The sequence below is a fragment of the Ylistrum balloti genome, unplaced genomic scaffold, assembly GCF_031769215.1.
Source record: "Ylistrum balloti isolate Yb309-2 unplaced genomic scaffold, AGI_CSIRO_Ybal_v1 Utg370854, whole genome shotgun sequence".
NCBI lineage: Eukaryota > Metazoa > Mollusca > Bivalvia > Pectinida > Pectinidae > Ylistrum > Ylistrum balloti.
In genome coordinates this window covers 184,485-207,146 of record NW_026782490.1, presented here as the reverse complement: position 1 = coordinate 207,146, position 22,662 = coordinate 184,485, and the positions used below count along the sequence as shown (strand labels likewise).

The 22,662-nt window shown below is 36.3% G+C and overlaps 1 protein-coding gene across 1 annotated transcript; it reads left to right on the top strand.

The window, feature by feature from the left end:
* Nucleotides 1-926: 926 nt before the first annotated feature.
* LOC132559092 (uncharacterized) lies at nucleotides 927-1,337 on the top strand. Its single transcript, XM_060223703.1, has one exon. The coding sequence runs from the start codon at nucleotides 927-929 to the stop codon at nucleotides 1,335-1,337; it is 411 nt and encodes a 136-aa protein (XP_060079686.1).
* The last annotated feature ends 21,325 nt before the right edge of the window (nucleotides 1,338-22,662 follow it).

The window sequence follows — 22,662 nt, the reverse complement described above, 5'->3', positions numbered from 1 at the left end:
ATACCTGGGAATTAGATCTTAGTGTGTACATGATAATGAACGAACATTGAAAGTCCGCAACATTTTGTACAAATATCGTAAATTAATGAAAAAAACGATGAGTGCCCACGACGAGGATTTTAAATCGCAAAACGCTAGCGTTGAGCTCAGTCAGGCCAGTGATAAGGATACACTTGCCAGTAAAATGAATAATGAGCCCGAGAGTTATTGAAACTCTATCATACTAGTGGAGGTCTCGCGGGTGCCGTTACTAAGGCGTTGAAGGAACTGCATGAATTAATAGATCAAAATGCTGAGCATAAAAACATTAGTCGGTGCCTCGATAATATGTTTGAGATGTACAGTAGGTTTGAAGCTGCTCATCAGAAATTTGTAAAGTTAGCTCCTGGTATGGAAGATTTTAAGCTCGCGCACAGTACTGGTCACTTTGAAAGAGTCACAGATGTGGTGCACACTGCTAAAAATAGTTATGACAATTATATTCAGAAACAACCGAATGATATTCATGTACCTCCTGAAGACAGTGTTTCGCATGTTTCCCGCAGTTCAACCGCGTCGCCTACATCAAGTGCATTAGCTAAGGCAGCAGCTAGAAAGGCTATGCTAAAAACCAAGGCTATATATTTGAAACAGCAAATCGGTATTGAACAGAGTCAGTTTGAAATGGAACAGCAATTAAAGCTTTTGAAATTAAATGCAGAAATTGAGGCTGCAGATGCTGAGGAAAAGGTATTATCGCAGTATGTAAATGAAAACAAAACAACAGTAGAGTTTCTCGTGCTTCGGATCATGGCGATAATATTTATACCCCGTTAATGAAAATCAACGAACCGACTACAAATACTCAGCTTCCTGTAATAAAATCTGAAGCCCATTATTATTATTCCGGACAACCAACTATTTAAATTAACATAGGTCAACCAAATATGTCATTCTACACTTCCGCTCCAGCTAGTATTTCAAAACCTGTTCAGTCAGAACTCGCAGTGCAAAGACAATTATTAGACATAATTAGTCTTCCCAAAACATGTCTAATGACTTTCGATGGAAATACCATGGATTATTGGGTGTTGATGAACGCTTATGATAGTGCAGTTGGACGGTCCTCGGCGAGTGATGGTGTGAAATTAAACAGATTGTTACAATACTGTACTGGCAAGGCTGCTCAGGTTGTTAAACCGTGCGGTAAAATGAATGCTACAGAAGAATATGCGCGTGCCAGAGCGTTATTAAAAGAACGGTTCGGAAATAATTATATGATCTCTGAGGCAGAAGTGAAGAGGCTCACCGATGGTCAACCCATAAAGTCGAATGATGGTCAAGCTTTGCGTGGTTAAACAGATGATGTAAGAGCATGTATGGAAGCCCTGAAGGCAATGGATATGCTTGAGGAAGTAGATTCGCGTACGCGGATGGTAAGGATCATAAATAGGTTAACGCTTTACATCCAATCAAGATGGCGCAAGGACGCTTTGCAGGTTTTCAACAAAAAACTGGGATATATCCCAATATAACAGTGTTTGTGTCATTTGTGGAAACTGTTACCAAGGAAGTATTAGATCCTGTATTTGGAGCTGCAGCTGTTGCTAATGGAGACAAGGAAAAAAGAACAAATACTCAATCTAATTCCAACAAAGGTGTTGCTAGCTTTATAGTAGAAACTGATGAGAATTCTGACAAGTAACAGCAAAGTTGTAGTAACACAGGAAAACAGCAAAACATCAAGTGTTTTCTTTGCGGCGGAACACATTCAATGAGTAGGTGTAAGAAATTTCTTGGAATGACACCGTCTCAACGACTTAAAGTGGTCAACGAACATAAACTGTGCTACAAGTGCTTGATATTCAGAAACCACACAGCTCAAAAATGCAGAATTTCCAATATTTGTAGCATTGACAATTGTAAGCAGAAACATTCAAAGTTGTCACATTCTGCATTACGTCAAAATACGAACTGTAACATATTAACACTCCCAAAAAGTGTTGGTGTATCGGATCCTTCTGATCTTCTAAACAAAGTGGATGCACATAGTTCAGGGGCCTGTGGAAATGCACAAATGAGACTTCGAAAGTTTCTATACCTATAGTGACCGTAATGGTCCGTGGTAAAGGTCAGACTGTATTTATTCGGACAAAGGAATCATGAGCCGTACACAGTTAAAACAGCTTTAGGCTGGACTATTAATGGTAATTTGGGAGAAATATGTGATGAGTTATATGTTGCAGGAAACTCGCGTTCTGTACATGTTAACTCTGGAGGAGATACAATATTGAAACAGCTTGAACGGTTCTGGAGTATAGACACTTGTCATGTGTTGGCTGAGAGTACGCCACAACACTCTGTGCATGACAAAAGAGTTCTGGATATTTGGAATGATTCGTGTACACAATCTGAAGGACACTATCAGTTGAATATTCCGTTTAAGTCGGATGCAACAGATCTTCCAAACAACAAGGAATTAGTTTTGAAAAGGCTTCAGTATTTGCAGAAGAAATTTGCGAAGGACCCACAGCTGCATTGTAAATATCAGGCAGAAATTGATAAGCTTGTAAGTCAGGGATTCGCTGAGATTGTCGAAGATGATTGTATGGAAAGCAATACACGAAAAACTTGGTACTCGCCACACTATGCACACCATGCAGTTGTAAATCCGAATAAGCAAAACAAATTATGCATTGTTTATGATTGCGCCGCAGAGTATAAGGGTACATCGCTAAACAAGAATGTTTCTCAGGGACCTGATATGACAAACAACGGTAGATACTGTACTGAAGAACTTTTACGTTGATGACTGTTTGAAATCTGTCAGCAATGAAGAAACTGCTATAAAATTGGTGAGTGAATTGCGGCAACTTACTTCCCTTGGAGGATTCCGTCTGACAAAATGGATCGCGAATAACAGATAACAGATCTGTTATAGAAAGTATACCTGTCGTAGAAAGAACTCAGGGGATAAAAGAACTTGAAATAAATTGTGGATCTTTGCCATTGGAGAGAGCTCTTGGAGTCAAAGGGAATACCGAAACAGATACACTCGCAATGAAAATCATGTAAAGAGACACAAATTTTACTCGAAGGAGTCTACTGAGTATCACGAGTTCGGTGTATGACCCATTAGGTATTGTTGCGCCATTTATTCAAAGGCAAAGAAGATCTTCAATCAGAATCTAAGATGAATAAAGGCTCGGATGATGTCATGGAGGCAAGAATAAACATTGTTGGCTAAAATGGTTACAGGAGCTGCCAAAACTTCATGAACTGAAGGTAGATCGATGTATTTTGCCAGTGATCTTTGGTTTCAATGCGAAACTGGAGTTACATCATTTTTGTGATGTGTCACAGGAGGCTTACGGAGCTGTATCGTACATCAGAGCTTTAAATGAGGATGGCAAAATTGCGCATTTGTTATGGGAAAGTCTAGATTGGCGCCGATAAAACAAATGTCTATTCCTAGACTAGAACTATCAGCCGCAGTGTTAGCAGTGAGTTGAATCTTGACATCTCCAGAAATGTGTTTTGGACAGACATCATGCTAGTATTGCAGTATATCAAGAACAAGGGCAAGAGATTCCATACTTTTGTCGCGAACCGTATCGCTATTATACATGATGGATCTACTCCGGATTGCTGGAGACATATCGATACAAACTTGAATCCTGCGGATGATGCTTCTTGGGGATTACACGTATCGGAGATGGTTTCTCGACAACGTTGGTTACAGGGGCCGGAATTTTTATGTGATAGTGAGGACAACTGTGCGAATCGCCTACAGATTATCCGGATTCTTTGACTGATGACAAAGAAGTTAAAGCAACTGCATGATTATTCACTGCTGAATCCGAATCTGGAAATGAATTGGTCAACAAGCTATTGGCTTACCACTCATCTTGGTATCGGTTAAAAGGGGCAATCGCCTGGCTTTTGAAGTACAAGGACTGGGTTAGGAAGCGTACTGTATAGAAAACGCTAGATTCGGATGACATGATCAGATAAGAGAAAGCAATTACTGCGTACGTTCAAAGGACAGATTTTGGAAGTGAAATTGAGGCTCTGAAAGCGCATCATGGAAAAGTTAGCAAGAAAAGTGTGCTTTCAATTTGGAACCTGTTAGTTAATGACGAAGGTTTTCTCCATGTTGGAGGAAGATTGCTTAATGCACCTGTTTCTGAAGAAGCGAAACATCCACTTATACTACCTAAGGATCATCATATTTCTAAACTGATAGTTCGAAACATTCATGAGATCGAAACTAGGCATTCTGGAAGGGAATATGTGCTTTTAGTTATCAGACAGAAATACTGGATTGCGAATTGTCGTACATTGGTCAACAAAATACTGCGCAATTGTGTAATGTGCAAAAGACTGAGGTCTGCATTAGGTTCGCAGAAAATGTCTTCACTTCCGTCGGATAGATTAGTTGCAGAGAAAGCACTGTTTACGAATGTCGGAATCGACTGTTTTGGACGATTTTATGTTAAGAGAGGACGAAGTCGGGAAAAACGCTATGGCTGTTTATTTACATGCCTTTCAATTTTCAAGGCCATTCATATTGAAAGATTACACTCCCTAGAAACAGATTCTAAGTTACAATTTCGCAGAAAATGGACAACTTTGAAAGACAACTTCAAGAAAGATGATATTGTGTTAGTTCTTGATGAGTCTACTCCAAGGATGAACTGGCCACTTGGACGTGTTGTTGAAACTTATTCTGGAAAAAGATGGTTTTGTGAGATCTGTAAATGTGAAAACTAGGTCATCAGTGTTTGTTAGGCCAATCCATAAACTCTGTAATTTAGAAATTGTTTCATTTCCATAGATTTGCTACGAATAAAGTCAAGGCCAGAAATAATGCCTCTTATTCGGGAGTGCACGACATGCTCCGCAAATCTATACGTCATTGATTATTGTCTGAAATAATATGTTTGATTTTGTAATGTTATCTGTTAGGTTGAAAGATAAACTTTTAATAGTGACTGAAAAGTGATGAACATTGACATTATTTGTTAAATTTGATATTTTGATAATTGTAGAAGGTGCCGTAATACACTATATTTCGTTTTGAAGTGAATTATCGACTCGTAGTAAATTTATAAATGTACTTGTTAATGTCGCTTTTAGGGGCCGGTATGTTGTCGATAATTGTATATGTATAATAGGGTAGTAATGTTATTGTAATGCGATTTATGTTTACGGAGTACGGGAGGTAACTCCCACTGATCGATTCATGGTAGTTTGGGAAGAAGACGGCGGATAGTACGAAATAGCAAGAATGAGTGTGTTGGTGATGTGCCATTTTTGGACAAGCTATACACTGTGGTATTTTTTACGTATACTCAGGATATTTGTACCTGAGGGCTGAGATGTATGGAAATAACTGTAACTTAAAAGTACAGTCGGGCTTAGCGAACGGGCTGTTGAATAACAACATATGTAGAATACTGTATACCACGTGTTTGTATTGTGACTTGTTAGTCTACAGTACATGTATACTTGTAATAAACATGAAGTGCTTAGATCTCAGCGTGACTTATATCTTAGTGGGTACATGATAATGAACGAACATTGAAAGTCAGCAACGACATCCCTATGAATGTTAATGACTGTACACCATTTGCTAGAATCCGGATGAAGCGTCGATCTTACTGAACTATTTCGCATTTTTGAACTTTGACATAATTTCTTCTCTGGTCAGGAGCTTATAATATTCTCTTAATATTGCGCGATTCAGGTCCCTGGGGTCAAGACATATACGCAATTGACCGCTTTTCTTCTCGACAGCAACCATAGAGCGACCCAGGGTGTAGGATCATTCTCCTTACATATGACCTCCAGTTTTTCCATACGTTCAAGCTCTACCTTAACCCTGTCTTGAATGGTAAATGGAACATTGCGACATGGGTGTACCACTGTTGCAATAGATGAATTGACTTGAATACTGTGGTAGGCATCCCAGGCCTTCAAATACATCAGAAAACTCCTGTACAATACTGTCTGCTGGCTGTGCAGGTTTGTCAAGGTTAAATACGCGCTTGACTAGGTTAAGTTTATCACATGCTTTCACACCTAGGAGTGCAGTTCCTGAGTTTTTAGTCACTATGAAATACACAGGAGTTGTCCGCCCTATGTGGTTCAACTTCAGTACACATGCACCTGTGACTGGTATTTTGTCTCCACTGAAAGAAATCAATCTCATATTTGCCAGATGTAGCTTAGGTTTCTCTGCCAACTTGTAATACAAAGATACTGCCAGTATCTAGCTTAAAGTTAGTATTCGTACCGTTTGTATTAATGTTCAACCTCCATTCCTCGCTTGAAGAATCACTAGGATCAATTGTATCTACTGTGTCAACAAAACATATGTAGGGTCACTGTGTTGAAATTCAGTTTTTGTTCCTTTGAATTCTGACACTTCGTGAACTTTCTTGCCAAGAAAACACATTTTTGAGAAATGATTTTTCTTTTGACAGTTGTTACAGGTTTTACCCATCGCCGGACACTCGTACTGGGTACCATGATTTCTCCCACATCTTCCACATTGACCTTTAGTCTGTTTTTGTGGTGTAGCTGTCTGTTTGTGTTGTGCTGTCTTACCACCTTGCTTGGAATGTGTTTTTCCGTAGGCTTGTGTTTAACACCATGAACCTCCTTCTGTTCTTCAACTAGATTTTTCATACGATCTTTTGTTGTTTCCGCCGTTCTACACATGGTAATTGGGTCACTGAGTTTCAAATCTTGAACCCTTAATAAACGAGCCCTAAGACCATTATCAGGAATCTCACTGACGATTCTATCCTTGATAAGAGAGTCTGTTAACTAACCAAATTCACACGATTTGGCTTTAGTTCTAAGTTTGTTCACAAATTGACCAATTTTTCATTGAATTTCAGAGAACAAGTGAAAAATTCATGACGTTCGAAAGTCACATTTTTCTTAGGCAAGCAGTACGCTTCAAAATTTCCTGTTACAACGTCTAATTTAAACTTTTCATCTTTATTTTCAAATGAAAAGTTGTATATCTCGAGTGCATCCTCTCCAATAACATGGAGAAGCAAGCATGTATTTTGTTTGTCCCCTTTTCCCTTCGCACCGGAAACCTCGAGGTACAGTTCAAATCTCTGTTTGAATAATTCCAATTTTCAGCGACGTTACCTGTCAGTGAGAGTGGTGCGGGCAACTCCAATTTATCCATACTCTTCTGACACTATGTGGTGTTATCACTTCTAAGTGATACAGTTTATCCATTAGGCCACTGACCGTAAACTCAACAACACCACGTGTACGTTTAACATACGAACAACTCATTTTTATTACCTCCTTTTTCGAGAGTTACAAGTAAAGGGATGTAATCACGACCAACACTCAAAATCTGCATGGTTACACACCACTTTCATTACAAGCAATGCAACAAATTCTTCACAAGACCAATTGAAAACATTCTCACATGCAACAAAACACTTAATTACCAACCAGAAACAGCAGGAAACATTGAATCCCAAACGAGAAACATCTAGAAACATCAGCAATGCAACATACATTACTGCAAGACCAACTGAAAACATGTTCACATGTAGCAAAACATTAAGAAACATTGAATCCCAAACGAGAAACATTAGCAATGCAACAGGAAGTACTGCAAGACCAAAATGAAAGCATGCAAACAATCAATGGGACTATAATTTAATAACTATAAAAGGGTACAAAACATTTTATTTCCAAAGAGAAACATCTAGAGACATAAGCAATTCAACAAAAAGCACTGCAAGACCAATTGAAAACATACTCACATGCAGCAAAACACTTAGGGTAATTACCAACAAGAAACATTAAAAAAAACATTGAATCCCAAACGAGAAACATGCAAATAATTAAAAAGACGATTACCTACCAAAAACAGCAGAAACCATTGAACGAGAAACATCTTGAAACAGAAGTTGTGAAATAAAATTTACTGCTAGAGCAATTAAAGGATCATTCTCAAGGAGAAACATTCCAAAATCCGTCGTAGGTATAAAAAAAGATTTTAAGTCATAACTATCCTGAGCGTTAGTACAGAAATCATTACATTTATGAAGTTTTTGTCGCGAAAATCCATTGTTGTCAAGGTCAATTTTCACGAGGATGAAATAAATTTTAAGCTGAACTTTTCCAATACGTCTTCACCAGAATAAACATGCAATGACATGAGGCCTAACCTTTAGAACCTTGTGATTTTGCGACGTATTTATTGACGACTTGGTTGGTAAAATCAACATTTTTTAAACGTTTCCCTGTTGGGTCGTTTTTTCGGACTTTTTCGATTTATTTGTTATTGAGACACAATCAGTTTACTTTGAAATAGATTCTTTTTCATGTCATCTGAAAGAACTATGTATTACCTCTGTTCTGACCTAAAATCAGGCAGATAACACTGCAACTTTTTAAAATATTGATAAAAATTGGGAAGGGTATATAGAATGTTTTTTCTGCTTTTTAATTAAATAAATTTCAACAAAATATATCACTTTCTCGAGTCTGGTATTTTTATTTTCGATCTGCTTATCATACCTTCGAAGAAACACGAAAGAAACATGAAAAATATTATATTGAAGTTTGAAGACTTTATCTTGGAATTAAGGGTATAGGAGTAATTTTTTGAGCGGATGTAGCGCCTTCATTTCTTGGCCGATCTTTGTGTTATCTTTATTTTAAAAATCGATAAAAATGCGATTTCTTTTCACCATTAATTTCACTTCTAACCCAAAAATGCGACCTGTCGAAAAATTCTAACCCTCATTTTATTGATTCCTCAACTTTTTAATGAAATCGACTAGATATCGTCACTAATTATTTTTTCTCATAAATATATGTTTAAAACTTATTTTTTTTCAAAAACATCGGGAAAGCATTTTAGTTTTGATGATATATCAGCGGGGTTTATGCATTGTTGATAGTTTTCAAACTTTTTATCACTCATTACTTTTCAAGGAAAAGAGATATATTCACCGACTAAATATGTATAACAGTTTAACTTTTATCCAGTGTGATCGTAACCCTAACCCAGTAAGCATGGAGAATTAAACTTTAAGAGTATTATATTCAGTCATCCCTAACCTCTACCAAGGGTACACAGTTAAGCTGATATTACCATAGTATTAGTCTCTTTTATCTCGTATTTTCTTCGTTAAATTGTATTCTTCTATGGATAACTTTTGGTTTTGATAAAAGAAATTCCCTTACCACTTGGAAAATCTTTGTGAAATATCCAATTCACAATGGCAAAAACAAGATTATATAGATTAGAACAACTTTTTTCACGTCTGAAATGATGTATTCCTTAGTTTATTTCCACAAAAACCCCAAAATGGTCATTTTGCAACATTACAAAAATATCAAAACTTAAAGTCTAAGAAAAAACGGACGAAGAGTTGACATCGTTTACAAAATATCAGCGGAAAGAGTGGTTAGTAACAGGCGTTGTTAGGATCCAAAAGGTTTAATGGACGGATACATGCTGAGAAAGGAAAAGTTAGTCCAATAAGCACAGTGAAATAGCCTATCAGAAATAACACTAGGAAACAGTGTTCAGTGTTTCTAAGGCTATGCGGGCATATATCTAGTCACATAAGGTGACAAAAACAGGAATGACAAACTACGTTTCTGAATTATACACTTGTCCCAACTCTAACCCACTCCAGATCTTCTACAACAAATCTTACCCGAAGAGCCTGAATTTCAAAATCCAATAGGCGACTGATGAATTCCAAATCTGATCGAAAAAACATCAGGTTCGTGTGAATATCCTGAATTTTTTCTCTACTCAAATGTATCAAAACATATTACTGTAAATCCTGAGTGCTTAAAGTCCACCAGGAGTGTCTACCATATGTTATTTCGAAAATTGCACAAAAGAAACACAACAATGCCTAATCAATCGTTATATATTTTTCGATTTTCAGTATTCTAATCAATTCCGAAAAGTGAATAGTAACCGAAATATATTAGATATAAAACGTCACAAGTGCATAACACCGCTTAAACAATGCATGGACATATCGTGAATGACAATACAAAAGTGCAAACTACATCTAGAATTTATACCTAAATCCATTAAAAGAAGATACTAAATAAAAATTTATTCTTGAAGAAATTAAATCCATAGCAAACCATCGATCTATATTGAGGTTTACCGTCCTTTTTATACTAACTAAACGTCCTATTGCTTTTAAGCAAGAATAACTCGTGCATATGAATACACATCCGAAATCCTACCCATATACTACTATTAAGCCATTGTCGAAGCATGTATCTGACTTATACGATTTCAGAATGTCTAATATTTCTATGATGGGTAATGGACAATAGGCAATGACTTTGGCCCTAATGCTAATCTTCAAACATTTCAAAACTGCTGAACCAATTGTCCAGATTTCAATGGATTATTCAATGAAATTCGCAATTTTTCAATATGATAACAATACTGGAACTGGTTTATACGCCTTCTAATGTGTTTTGGCTAATCACAATCAAGTCCAATTTGGACTTTAGATGTATGTACTAATTACCTAATGAATGAAGAAGATGAACTTACTAGAAAAGTATGTTATTATTTTTGACATTGTAACAGTATTAAGTTGACTGCATTACTGACGTAGATAATCGGCTTAGTGGAAATAACTTGCTCACCAGATGGAATCGTTACATGGATGTTTGCCAAAACCCAGTGGCGATAACTTGATTGCTGGAAATCTGTCTTTGAAAACTGCTACATCCAATAATTAAGGAAACAAGGCATATTTCAATATCACCTTCGCCAAGGGTACTTACAATAATCAAACACGCAAAAGATGTACTCGACGTCACAAGGACCACTAAAGCAAACTGAACAGGACAAGAAGCGAGCAGATATAGTCACAACTAATAAAACTTGATGTCAACATTTTACCAATTTGATGAAAACGGTGTGAGATATAAAGAAATGAGCTAAAGATGTACATTGCTCCAAAATGATAAGTTCGTCGTTTTGAAAATCTAAATCTAAAACATCTGATGTTTCATCTAAAATGGTTGACAGTATCTTCATCGAATTCGGTGGTAAGATCTTCCAACAGACCATTTACATACCTATAAGAACTAACTATGCACCTCTGTTGTTTGACTTGTTTTTGTTTATCATACGATACTGAATTCATCGAAAAGCTTATGAAATAGGTCCTTGCAAAGTCGTTAAATTCCACCTTTAGAAATATTAATGACGTCGCCATATCTTTAAATGACAAGAAATTTAATTACCACTTCCATCGTATACACCACAAGAATTAAAAACCATGGACAAGACAGACTCCTCTACATCAGCTACTTTTCTCGACTTTTTCCTACAACGAAACCAACATGGACAGCATTTCATCAAGTTGTAGGATTATTTGTAACTAATTCTACACTGTTTTGAAATGATATTAACTTGCATTTTTTTGTTTTTAATTTTATTTCTAAAACATTTTTTATGTAACACTAAAATTGTAATAAACTTGATTTTGTAAGTCTGTAACCGGCTTAGTGAAAATCTATAAAATCCTGAAAACCTGTTTGAACAAAATATCAGTTGAGTTTACAGCTCTACAGGGTCTTAATCAAATAATTTATTGTTTCTGAGCTGCTGGATTCAACTTGATTATTTAGAATTGGTGAAATGGTTGTATGGTATCATACTCATGTAAGTAAGTTAATTAAGATAATCAAATTGAATTTTATAAGTAGATGGTTGTGTAGTCCATTAGCTTATTTATTTATCAGATTCTGACTTGTAGAAATAACCAAGTAACAATTTATGACTATAAACTTGAATTTCAATCCTTATAATTTAGATATCTTTTGGAGAAAACGTAGGTTTTGAAATGAATAATGACAATCTCCATCCCATTCCAAACCCCAGTGCCAGTTACATAGCCATGTCTATACAAATGTTCAGATGACGTTAGAATAACATCTATTCAGATACATTTTGTGAAAGATGTTTTTTGTTGCAGACCAAAAGTCGATGTCAGTATCAAGTTTTGTATAGATCTAGCATTCAAATATGTTATACCGAGGTGATACAGAGGAGCTGAATTTAAGTCAATTCTATTACTTTGGGAAATTGGCGGTTTCCAATTCCTTCATTGAATAGTAATATACAGCGAGGCATTGGACTTTCTTCAAAATGAAAGGTAGCTCAAAACACTTGGAAAAAATATGTACCCGAGCCAACACAACTATATGATGCGGATATACCAAATGCGGCACTTGTCAACACATGAAAGAAGACCTTTCCAACTTCCTCGAAAACTACATTGGATAGACAGGAAACGCTCTGTCGGAGCCCACCGACAAGGACCACTTTAACAGATTGTCAGAGCCTATTACATCAAAACGAATCAGTAAAAAGAAAGGTTTGTCAAACGTTTCAACCTGTCCCTAAACGCGCACTAAAGTTTGTGCTGGGACACCAATTAAACCTTTATTAACTCCTCTTATTTTGGACAATAACATCACAGTATAATGTATGTTACTATGTAAGTTATCTATGGCATCAATACAATTGCCTGAAGATTGCCGCAAGGCGTGTGTATATGTATAGCATATGTAGATGTATATAGATGTGGCGTATGTATATTTTGTCATCTTACTTGGATAACGCGCCGCCAGTTTCTAGTGCGTGACCTTTAAAAGTTAGCTGCGAATGTTAAACATACCAGGAGTAAATAAAAAGTATGGGTAGACATCTTGATGGGTTTACGTGTTACTATATCAAGAAGGCATTTTGAGGTCATTAAATTCAACCATTGAAAGTTATAATGTGTTTTGTTTAAGGGTATCAGTTTTTTTAATCCTTTTCTGACAGACGGCCTAGTTACGCTACTACTGGTATTTATTTAACTTTGCTATAACAACCGCACTAAGAAACTACGGTACTTGTTAGTTTTTTGTTAGAGGATCACCTCACTTCGATACTACAGTATTTGTTACGTTTTAGCTAAAGTTACCACCACTTCAACATTACCTTACATGGTAAGCTCACTTCCCAGCTACATGGCTTTTACTAAATTCAAACCATACCACTAAACTACAGACTAGTTCAGCTTCATTTAACATAAAAACCGCACTATATCACTACAGTGCATATTAAGTTTTACCAAAATGGACAACCACTATTTGCTTCTTGTCTACTACAGTACTTATTTATTTGTACCTAATATGACAACCACACTACAGTATTACAGTCCTTGTGTGGATCTCCATACAGAACAATCATACTACACAACATCAGTATCTGTTTTACAGGACAATCGCACTATTCTACTGCTTTTACCGCATAACAATCCTTTGTTAATTTTGACATTTCTCCCTAATCATACATCTTGCCTTATGCTGATCAGTGCACTCCACTGCTTTCGTACTTGTTTCTTTTTATATAATGCTGCTTACCACAATGTGCTGTTTCGTGTGCTTTTTATTTCTTTTAATGTATTCCTCCATATAACGGTATTTTGGGTATTACCCGGTGTTAATTAAGGAACTACAGTGTTTGTCATTGAATTAACCAGTGTCAATCCCCTCAATGCATTACTGATAACTTCGTAGAAATTATTATTTTATTGATGGTGCAACGTGTATATACAGCTAGATTTCTGTAATGGATACAACTACAGAAGATACTGCCTCAAGACTAATCATCTTTTACCATTATCACAAAGTGATATGACCAATTTCATCGGATAAATTTAAACTAGCCTCAAGCATTCATTATAAATCACACATTAATTCATCGGAATCTCTAGTTATTCGACTTCCTTTCCAAAACTTTTTCATCAAATCAATTTGTTTCGATGGAAATTAGCCACATAGTGCCTAAATATTTTTTCCTGCAGATACTTATATTCAACGGACTCAACAGTAACTACCATCTGCTTGGGAAATTGATCATTCATTAATGAATCACACCATTACCGATTGCAAGAAGCAATCCTTTTCTATATTTTCAGTATCATACAATACCTAAAGTGTAACAGTTACCTCCTGCAGATATCCTATAATGCCGACGTGAATTCAACAAAACATAAACCAGCTTAATGTGTGTTCGCTGACATGTGTTTTGTAGTTGATATAACACATAGTTCATTCTGCGTTTATAAATACACTAATGAATACAAAAAGACAGATAGAATCAAACACTATTTTGAAAGAGACAGCATGTGTATTACATATTTCATACAAAACCTTAACCCTAACCCTAACACTGTTCTGAAAGAGACAGCATGTGTATGAAATATTTCATACAAAACCTTAACCCTAACCCTAACATTGTTCTGAAAAAGACAGCTTGTGTATGACATATTTCATACAAAACCCTAACCCTAACACTGTTCTGAAAGAGACAGCATGTGTATGACATATTTCATACAAAACCTTAACACTAACCCTAACACTGTTCTGAAAGAGACAGCATGTGTATGACATATTTCATACAAAACCCTAACCCTAACCCTAACCCATATTTCATACAAAACCTTAACCCTAACCCTAACACTGTTCTGAAAGAGACAGCATGTGTATGAAATATTTCATACAAAACCTTAACCCTAACCCTAACATTGTTCTGAAAAAGACAGCTTGTGTATGACATATTTCATACAAAACCCTAACCCTAACACTGTTCTGAAAGAGACAGCATGTGTATGACATATTTCATACAAAACCTTAACACTAACCCTAACACTGTTCTGAGAGAGACAGCATGTGTATGACATATTTCATACAAAACCTTAATCCTAACCCTAACACAGTTCTGAAAGAGACAGCATGTGTATGACATATTTCATACAAAACCCTAACCCTAACCCTAACCCATATTTCATACAAAACCTTAACCCTAACCCTAACACTGTTCTGAAAAAGACAGCTTGTGTATGACATATTTCATACAAAACCTTAACCCTAACCCTAACACTGTTCTGAAAAAGACAGCTTGTGTATAACATATTTCATGCAATCGATAATAGTCGAAGTGCACGCAAGAAATATCGCAATTACGTTAATTACGACGGGCAGATGGAAAGTCCATCCTTGTATTTAATCAGAAACCACTCAATCAGCAATAACGGTTCCAGTCTTACCAGTCACAGATGGCGATACCTTACAGCGTGTAAAAAGCATTGAATTGATTAATCAAATATCTCACAGATCAGCTAATTCGTAGATTGGTTGATTTATATTCCCATGGAATGCTTTGAGAGTAAAATGAACATTGCAAAATGGTGAGTTGATTTCTTCAATGCCTTAGTGAGATAGACACAATATGGAATGTAACACTGTTATTATGTGTGAAAACCACAAGTTAGAATATTACTCTAATAGTACATATACATCACGTAAAATGTAACCTTTCTGTAAATACAGAAACCATTTCAATACCGTAATGTATGATCCATACAATAGTATATGACAGACACGTGATCAAAATATTTCAATATCGTAGTGTATGAATGGCACCAGATAATATTTCCATACTGTTCCACATATTGGACTTGTTGTTAGATATTTCCATACCGTAATGTATGATGGACACCAGATCAAATATTTCCAAACCGTAGTGTATGAATGACACCAGATAATATTTCCAAATCGTTGTGTATGATGGACACCAAATGAAATATTTCCAAACCGTAGTGTATGATCGACACTAGATGAAATATTTCTATACTGTATTATTAAATACGCATAAAATATTTCCACTCTGTAATGCATGATGGACGCGAAATGAAATAGTTCCATACTGAATTGTATGTTGGATACCAAAATGAAATATTTAAATAACACATTGTATGATTGAAACCAGTTGAAATATTTCGATACCGTGGTGTATGATGGACACAAGATGAAATATTTCCAAAATGTATGACCGACACCAGTTGAAGTATTTTCATACCGTACTGTATGATGAACACCAGATAAAATATTTCCTTACTGTAGTGTATGAATGACACCAGATGAAATATTTCCATTTCGTAATGTATGATGAACACCAGATGAAATCTTTCCATACTGGTTCATATAATGTACATGTTGTAAAAACTTTCTATACCATTGTGTTTGTGTGATAAGCATGTGATGAAATATCATAGTAGAGGGAATAGAACCTAATAGCCTGTGACAGACATTTGATGAAACACAACAACAGGGTATTTTGTGATAGACATCAAATGAAATATAGCAACAGGGTATTTTGTGATAGACATCAAATGAAATATAGCAACAGGGTATTTTGTGATATACACTAGATGAAATATAGCAACAGGGTATTTTGTGATATACACTAGATGAAATATAACAACAGGGTATTTTGTGAGAGACATCAAATGAAATAGAGCAACAGAGTAGTTTGTGATAGATAGATTATATAGAAAATAACAACATGCTATTTTGTGATTGACATCAGATGAAATATAGCAACAAGTATTTTGTGATAGATAGATTCTATAGAAAATAACAACATGCTATTTTGTGATAGACATCAAATGAAATATAGCAACAAGTATTTTGTGATAGATAGATTCTATAGAAAATAACAACATGCTATTTTGTGATAGACATCAAATGAAATATAGCAACAAGTATTTTGTGATAGATAGATTATATAGAAAATAACAACATGCTATTTTGTGACTGACATCAGATGAAATATAGCAACAAATATTTTGTGATAGACATCAGATAAAAGATAACAATAGAGTACTTAAAGCTACAAATTCTTTTAGGAATGATAGTCTGTTGCCCTCCGGAAATGTTTAGCTTAAGCTATATAGCAGTTTAGCAAAAGCTAAAAACTGTCCCTTCAATAAAGCTATAAGGACATCCAACATTTTGCTTATACCCGCCAGAGCGACATATAGTGAACTATACAAATCTTGCATTGATGAAGCTTTTCTGATTTCCGACGAAGCTACTAATATCACAGTTTCATTAACATTTACGTTATCCATTTAGGCTTTCTAGTCCAAATTACATAAGAGTCTAACATAAAGAGATTCCAACGTCAGAAGAAACGACACCGCACGATTTATATGAGACCTGAGGGCTATATGTTTTACCTGAGATCGATGATATATAAAATACATGTATATATAATTATATATGTATATATATATAATTATATATACATGTATGTGTATTTATATAGTAATATCGACGGTAAAGTTGAATATTGGTATTGGATCCTAACAAATAAACGTTCTTTGGATGCATAATATTAGAAAAATTACATGATCAATGAAGTAATGACGACAGTACGGATAAGTGAATTGATCAATTGATCATTGTTCGCATCGAACGAACATTTGTTTGTTGGGATCCAGTGCCAATATTGGACCATACCATTGATAATACTTACCAGATTCAATATATATATATAATCAAACACTTCATATGGCAAATAAACTCGCTAACGTTTTTTAGGCATCATGGCCATCTTCAGACGATTGTATTACGTTACAAAGTAACATACATTGTAACGTAATGTTATTGTTGAATACACGATACACAAAGATTTTTTCTCTTCTTATGAATTCAACAACATTCGTTCTTATAGTACAAAGGGTCTTCTCCTGATTTTGTTATTATATTACAATGTCATCCTCTGAAATTCTTGTTATGTTTGTTATGTTTCTAACATAATGTCTCTGGAAAATGTATACTGGTTTTTATTGGTCTTAAACAATGTTACATCATCAACAAATTTAATACAGGTTTTTCTTTCATTATATTTTCTATGTAGTTTCAATTATAAGATCGATGTTGATAGTTCTGTTTCAAGCGGTGTTGGTGAGGCTATTTCAAACGAACACTCATATAATTCGTAATGTGACCATTCGTCAGATGTTGGTGAGGCTATTTCAAGCGGTCTGTCATATAATTCGTATTGTGACCCTTCGAACGATGCTGATGAGGCTATTTCGAATGTATTGTCATATAATCCGTTCTGTGACTCTTCGTCAGATGTTGCTGAAGCTATTTCAAGAAGACTATCATATAATTCGTATTTTGACTTTTCGTCAGATGTTGGTGAGACTATTTCAAGCGGTCTGTCATATAATTCGTTTTTTGACCCTTCGTCAGATGTGGGTGAGGCTATTTCAACCCGTCTGTCATATAATTCCTTCTGTGACCCTTCGTCAAATGTTGGTGAGGCTATTTCAAGCGGACTGTCATAAAATACTTTTTGTGACCATTCGTCAAATGTTCGTGATGCCATTTCAAGCCAACATTAATATAATTCGTTCTGTGACACTTTGAACGACGTAGTCAGGCTATTTCAAGCGGACTTTCGTATTATTCGTACTGTGATCCTTCGTCAGATGTTGTTGAGGCTATTTCAAACGGTCTGTCATATAATTCGTACTGTTAGTCTTCGTTAGATGTTGCTGAGGCTATTTCAAAAGGACTATCATATATTTCGTATTGTGACCCTTCGTCAGATGTTTGTGAGGCTATTTCAGGCGGTTTGTCATATACTTCCTTCTGTGACGCTTCGTACGATGCTGATGATGCTATTACGAGCAGTCTGTCATATAATTCCTTCTGTGACCCTTCGCACGATGTTGGTGAGGCTATTTCAAACGTATTGTCATATAATTCGTACTGTGACTCTTCGTCAGATGTTGGTGAGGCTATTTCAAGCGGACTGTCATATAATTCGTATTTTGACACTTCGTCAGATGTTGGTGATGCTATTACAACAAGTCTACCATTTAATTCCTTCTGTGACCATGCGCCAGATGTTGGTGATGCTATTACAACAAGTCTACCATTTAATTCCTTCTGTGACCATGCGTCAGATGTTGGTGAGGCTATTTCAAGCGGACTATCATATAATTCGTATTGTGACTCTTCGTCAGATGTTGGTGAGGCTATATCAAGCGGTCTATCAAGTAATTCGAACACTGACCCTTCAACAGATGTTGTTGTGGCTATTTCAAAAGGTCGGTCATATATACATTTTTGTAATTCGTACTGAGACCCTCCAATAGATATTGGTGATGCTATTACAAGCAGTTTGTGATATAATTCCTTCAATGACCCTTAGTACTATGTTGTTGAGACTATTTCAAGCGGTCTGTCATATAATTCGTATTGTGACCCTTCGTACGATGCTGATGAGGCTATTTCGAATGTATTGTCATATAATCCGTTCTGTGACTCTTCGTCAGATGTTGCTGAGGCTATTTCAAACGAACACTCATATAATTCGTAATGTGACCCTTTGAACGATGTATTCAGGCTATTTCTAGCGGACTGTCATATAATTCGTATTTTGACCCTTCGTACGATGTTGATGAGGCTATTTCAAACGCACTGTCGTATAATTCGTATTGTGACCCTTCGTACGATGTTGATGAGGCTATTTCAAACGCACTGTCGTATTGTTCTTACTGTGACCCTTCGTCAGATCTTGGTGAGGCTATTACAAGAAGTCTGTCATATAATTCCTTCTTTGACTCTTTGTCAGATGTTGGTGAGGCTATTTCAAGCGGTCTATCAAATAATTCGAACAGTGACCCTTCAACAGATGTTGGTGAGGCTATATCAAGCGGATTGTCATAGAATACCTGCGGTGACCATGACTCAGATGTTGGCGAGTTATTTCAAGTGAACTGTCATATAATTCGTACAGTGACCATTCCTCAAATGTTCGTGATGTCATTTCAAGCGAACATTCATAATTCGTACTATGACCCTTTGAACGATGTAGTCAAGCTATTTCAAGCGATCTGTCATATAATTCGTATTGTGACCCTTCGTACGATGTCATCAAATACTTCCTGTGACCATGAGTCAGATGTTGGTGAGGCTATTTCAAGCGGACTGTTATATAATTCGTACTATGACCCTTTGTCAGATGTTGGTGAGGATATTTCAAGCGATCTGTCATATAATTCGTATTGTGACCCTTCGAACGATGTCATCAAATACTTCCTGTGACCATGAGTCAGATGTTGGTGAGTTATTTCCATTGAACTGTCGTATAATTCGTACTGTTACACTTTGTCAGATGTTGCTGAGGCTATTTCAAGAAGACTATCATATAATTCGTAATTTGACTTTTCGTCAGATGTTTGTGAGGCTATTTCAGGCGGTTTGTCATATACTTCCTTCTGTGACGCTTCGTACGATGCTGATGATGCTATTACAAGCAGTCTGTCACATAATTCCTTCTGTGACCCTTCCTCAGATGTTGTTGAAGCTATTTCAAGCGGTCTGTCATATAATTCCTTCAATGACTCTTAATACGATGTTGTTGGGGCTATTTCAAGCGGATTGTCATATAATTCGTACTATGACCCTTTGTCAGATGTTGGTGAGGATATTTCAAGCGATCTGTCATATAATTCGTATTGTGACCCTTCGAACGATGTTGGTGAGGCTATTTCAAATGTATTGTCATATTATTCGTACTATGACCCTTTGTCAGATGTTGGTGAGGATATTTCAAGCGATCTGTCATATAATTCGTATTGTGACCCTTCGAACGATGTTGGTGAGGCTATTTCAAATGTATTGTCATATTATTCGTACTATGACCCTTTGTCAGATGTTGGTGAGGATATTTCAAGCGATCTGTCATATAATTCGTATTGTGACCCTTCGAACGATGTTGGTGAGGCTATTTCAAATGTATTGTCATATTATTCGTACTATGACCCTTTGTCAGATGTTGGTGAGGATATTTCAAGCGATCTGTCATATAATTCGTATTGTGACCCTTCGAACGATGTTGGTGAGGCTATTTCAAATGTATTGTCATATAATTCCTTCTGTGACCCTTCCTCAGATGTTGTTGAAGCTATTTCAAGCTATCTGTCATATAATTCCTATTGTGACCCTTCGTACGATGTTGGTGAGGCTATTTCAAATGTATTGTCATATAATTCGTATTTTGACACTTCGTCAGATGTTGGTGAGGCTATTACAACAAGTCTACCATTTAATTCCTTCTGTGACCATGCGTCAGATGTTGGTGAGGCTATTTCAAGCGGACTATCATATAATTCGTATTGTGACTCTTCGTCAGATGTTGGTGAGGCTATATCAAGCGGTCTATCAAGTAATTCGAACACTGACCCTTCAACAGATGTTGTTGTGGCTATTTCAAGAGGTCGGTCATATATACATTTTTGTAATTCGTACTGAGACCCTCCAATAGATATCGGTGATGCTATTACAAGCAGTTTGTGATATAATTCCTTCAATGACCCTTAGTACTATGTTGTTGAGACTATTTCAAGCGGTCTGTCATATAATTCGTATTGTGACCCTTCGTACGATGCTGATGAGGCTATTTCGAATGTATTGTCATATAATCCGTTCTGTGACTCTTCGTCAGATGTTGCTGAAGCTATTTCAAGAAGACTATCATATAATTCGTATTGTGAATATTCGTCAGATGTTGTTTGAGGCTATTTCAAGCGGTCTGTCATACAATTCGTACTGTGACCCTTCGTCAGATGTTGGTGCGGTTATTTCAAGGGGACTGTCATATAATTCGTACTGTGACCCTTCGTCAGATGTTGGTGCGGTTATTTCAAGCGGGCTATCATATAATTCGTATTATAACCCTTCGTCAGATGTTGTTTGAGGCTATTTCAAGCGGTCTGTCATACAATTCGTACTGTGACCCTTCGTCAGATGTTGGTGCGGTTATTTCAAGGGGACTGTCATATAATTCGTACTGTGACCCTTCGTCAGATGTTGGTGCGGTTATTTCAAGCGGTCTGTCATATAATTCGTACTGTGACCCTTCGTCAGATGTTGGTGCGGTTATTTCAAGGGGACTGTCATATAATTCGTACTGTGACCCTTCGTCAGATGTTGGTGCGGTTATTTCAAGCGGGCTATCATATAATTCGTATTATAACCCTTCGTCAGATGTTGTTGAGGCTATTTCAAGGGGACTGTCATATAGTTCGTATAGTGACCATTCGTCAAATGTTTGTGATGCCATTTCAAGCGGTCTGTCATATAATTCGTATTATAACCTTTAGTTCGATGTTGGTGAGGCTATTTCAACCGGAATGTCATACAAATCGTACTGTGACCCTTCTTCAGATGTTGAGGCTATTTCAAGCGGTCTGTGATATAATTCTTATTATAACCTTTAGTTCGATGTTGGTGAGGCTATTTCAACCGGATTGTCATACAAATCGTACTGTGACCCTTCTTCAGATGTTGAGGCTATTTAAAGCGGTCTGTCATATAATTCGTACTTTGACCTTTCGTCAGATGTTGATGAGGCTATTTCAAACGGACTGTCATATAATTCGTACAGTGACCCCTCGTCAGATGTTGTTGTGCTAGTTCAAGGGAACTATCATAAAATTCCTTCTTTAACCCTGTGTCAAATGTTGGTGAGGCTATTTCAAGCGGATTAACATATAATTCGTATTTTGACTCTTCGTCAGACGTTGGTGAGGCTATTTCTAGCGAACTATCATATAACTCCTTCTCTGACCCTGCGTCAGATGTTGGTTAGGCTATATTAATTTGAATGTATGTATTACATCTTTATATTAGACTCTTATATTATTTGGACTAGAAAGCCTTAATGGATTATTGCATCTCTCTGTAAATGAGGCTGTTATATTAGTAGCTTCTCCA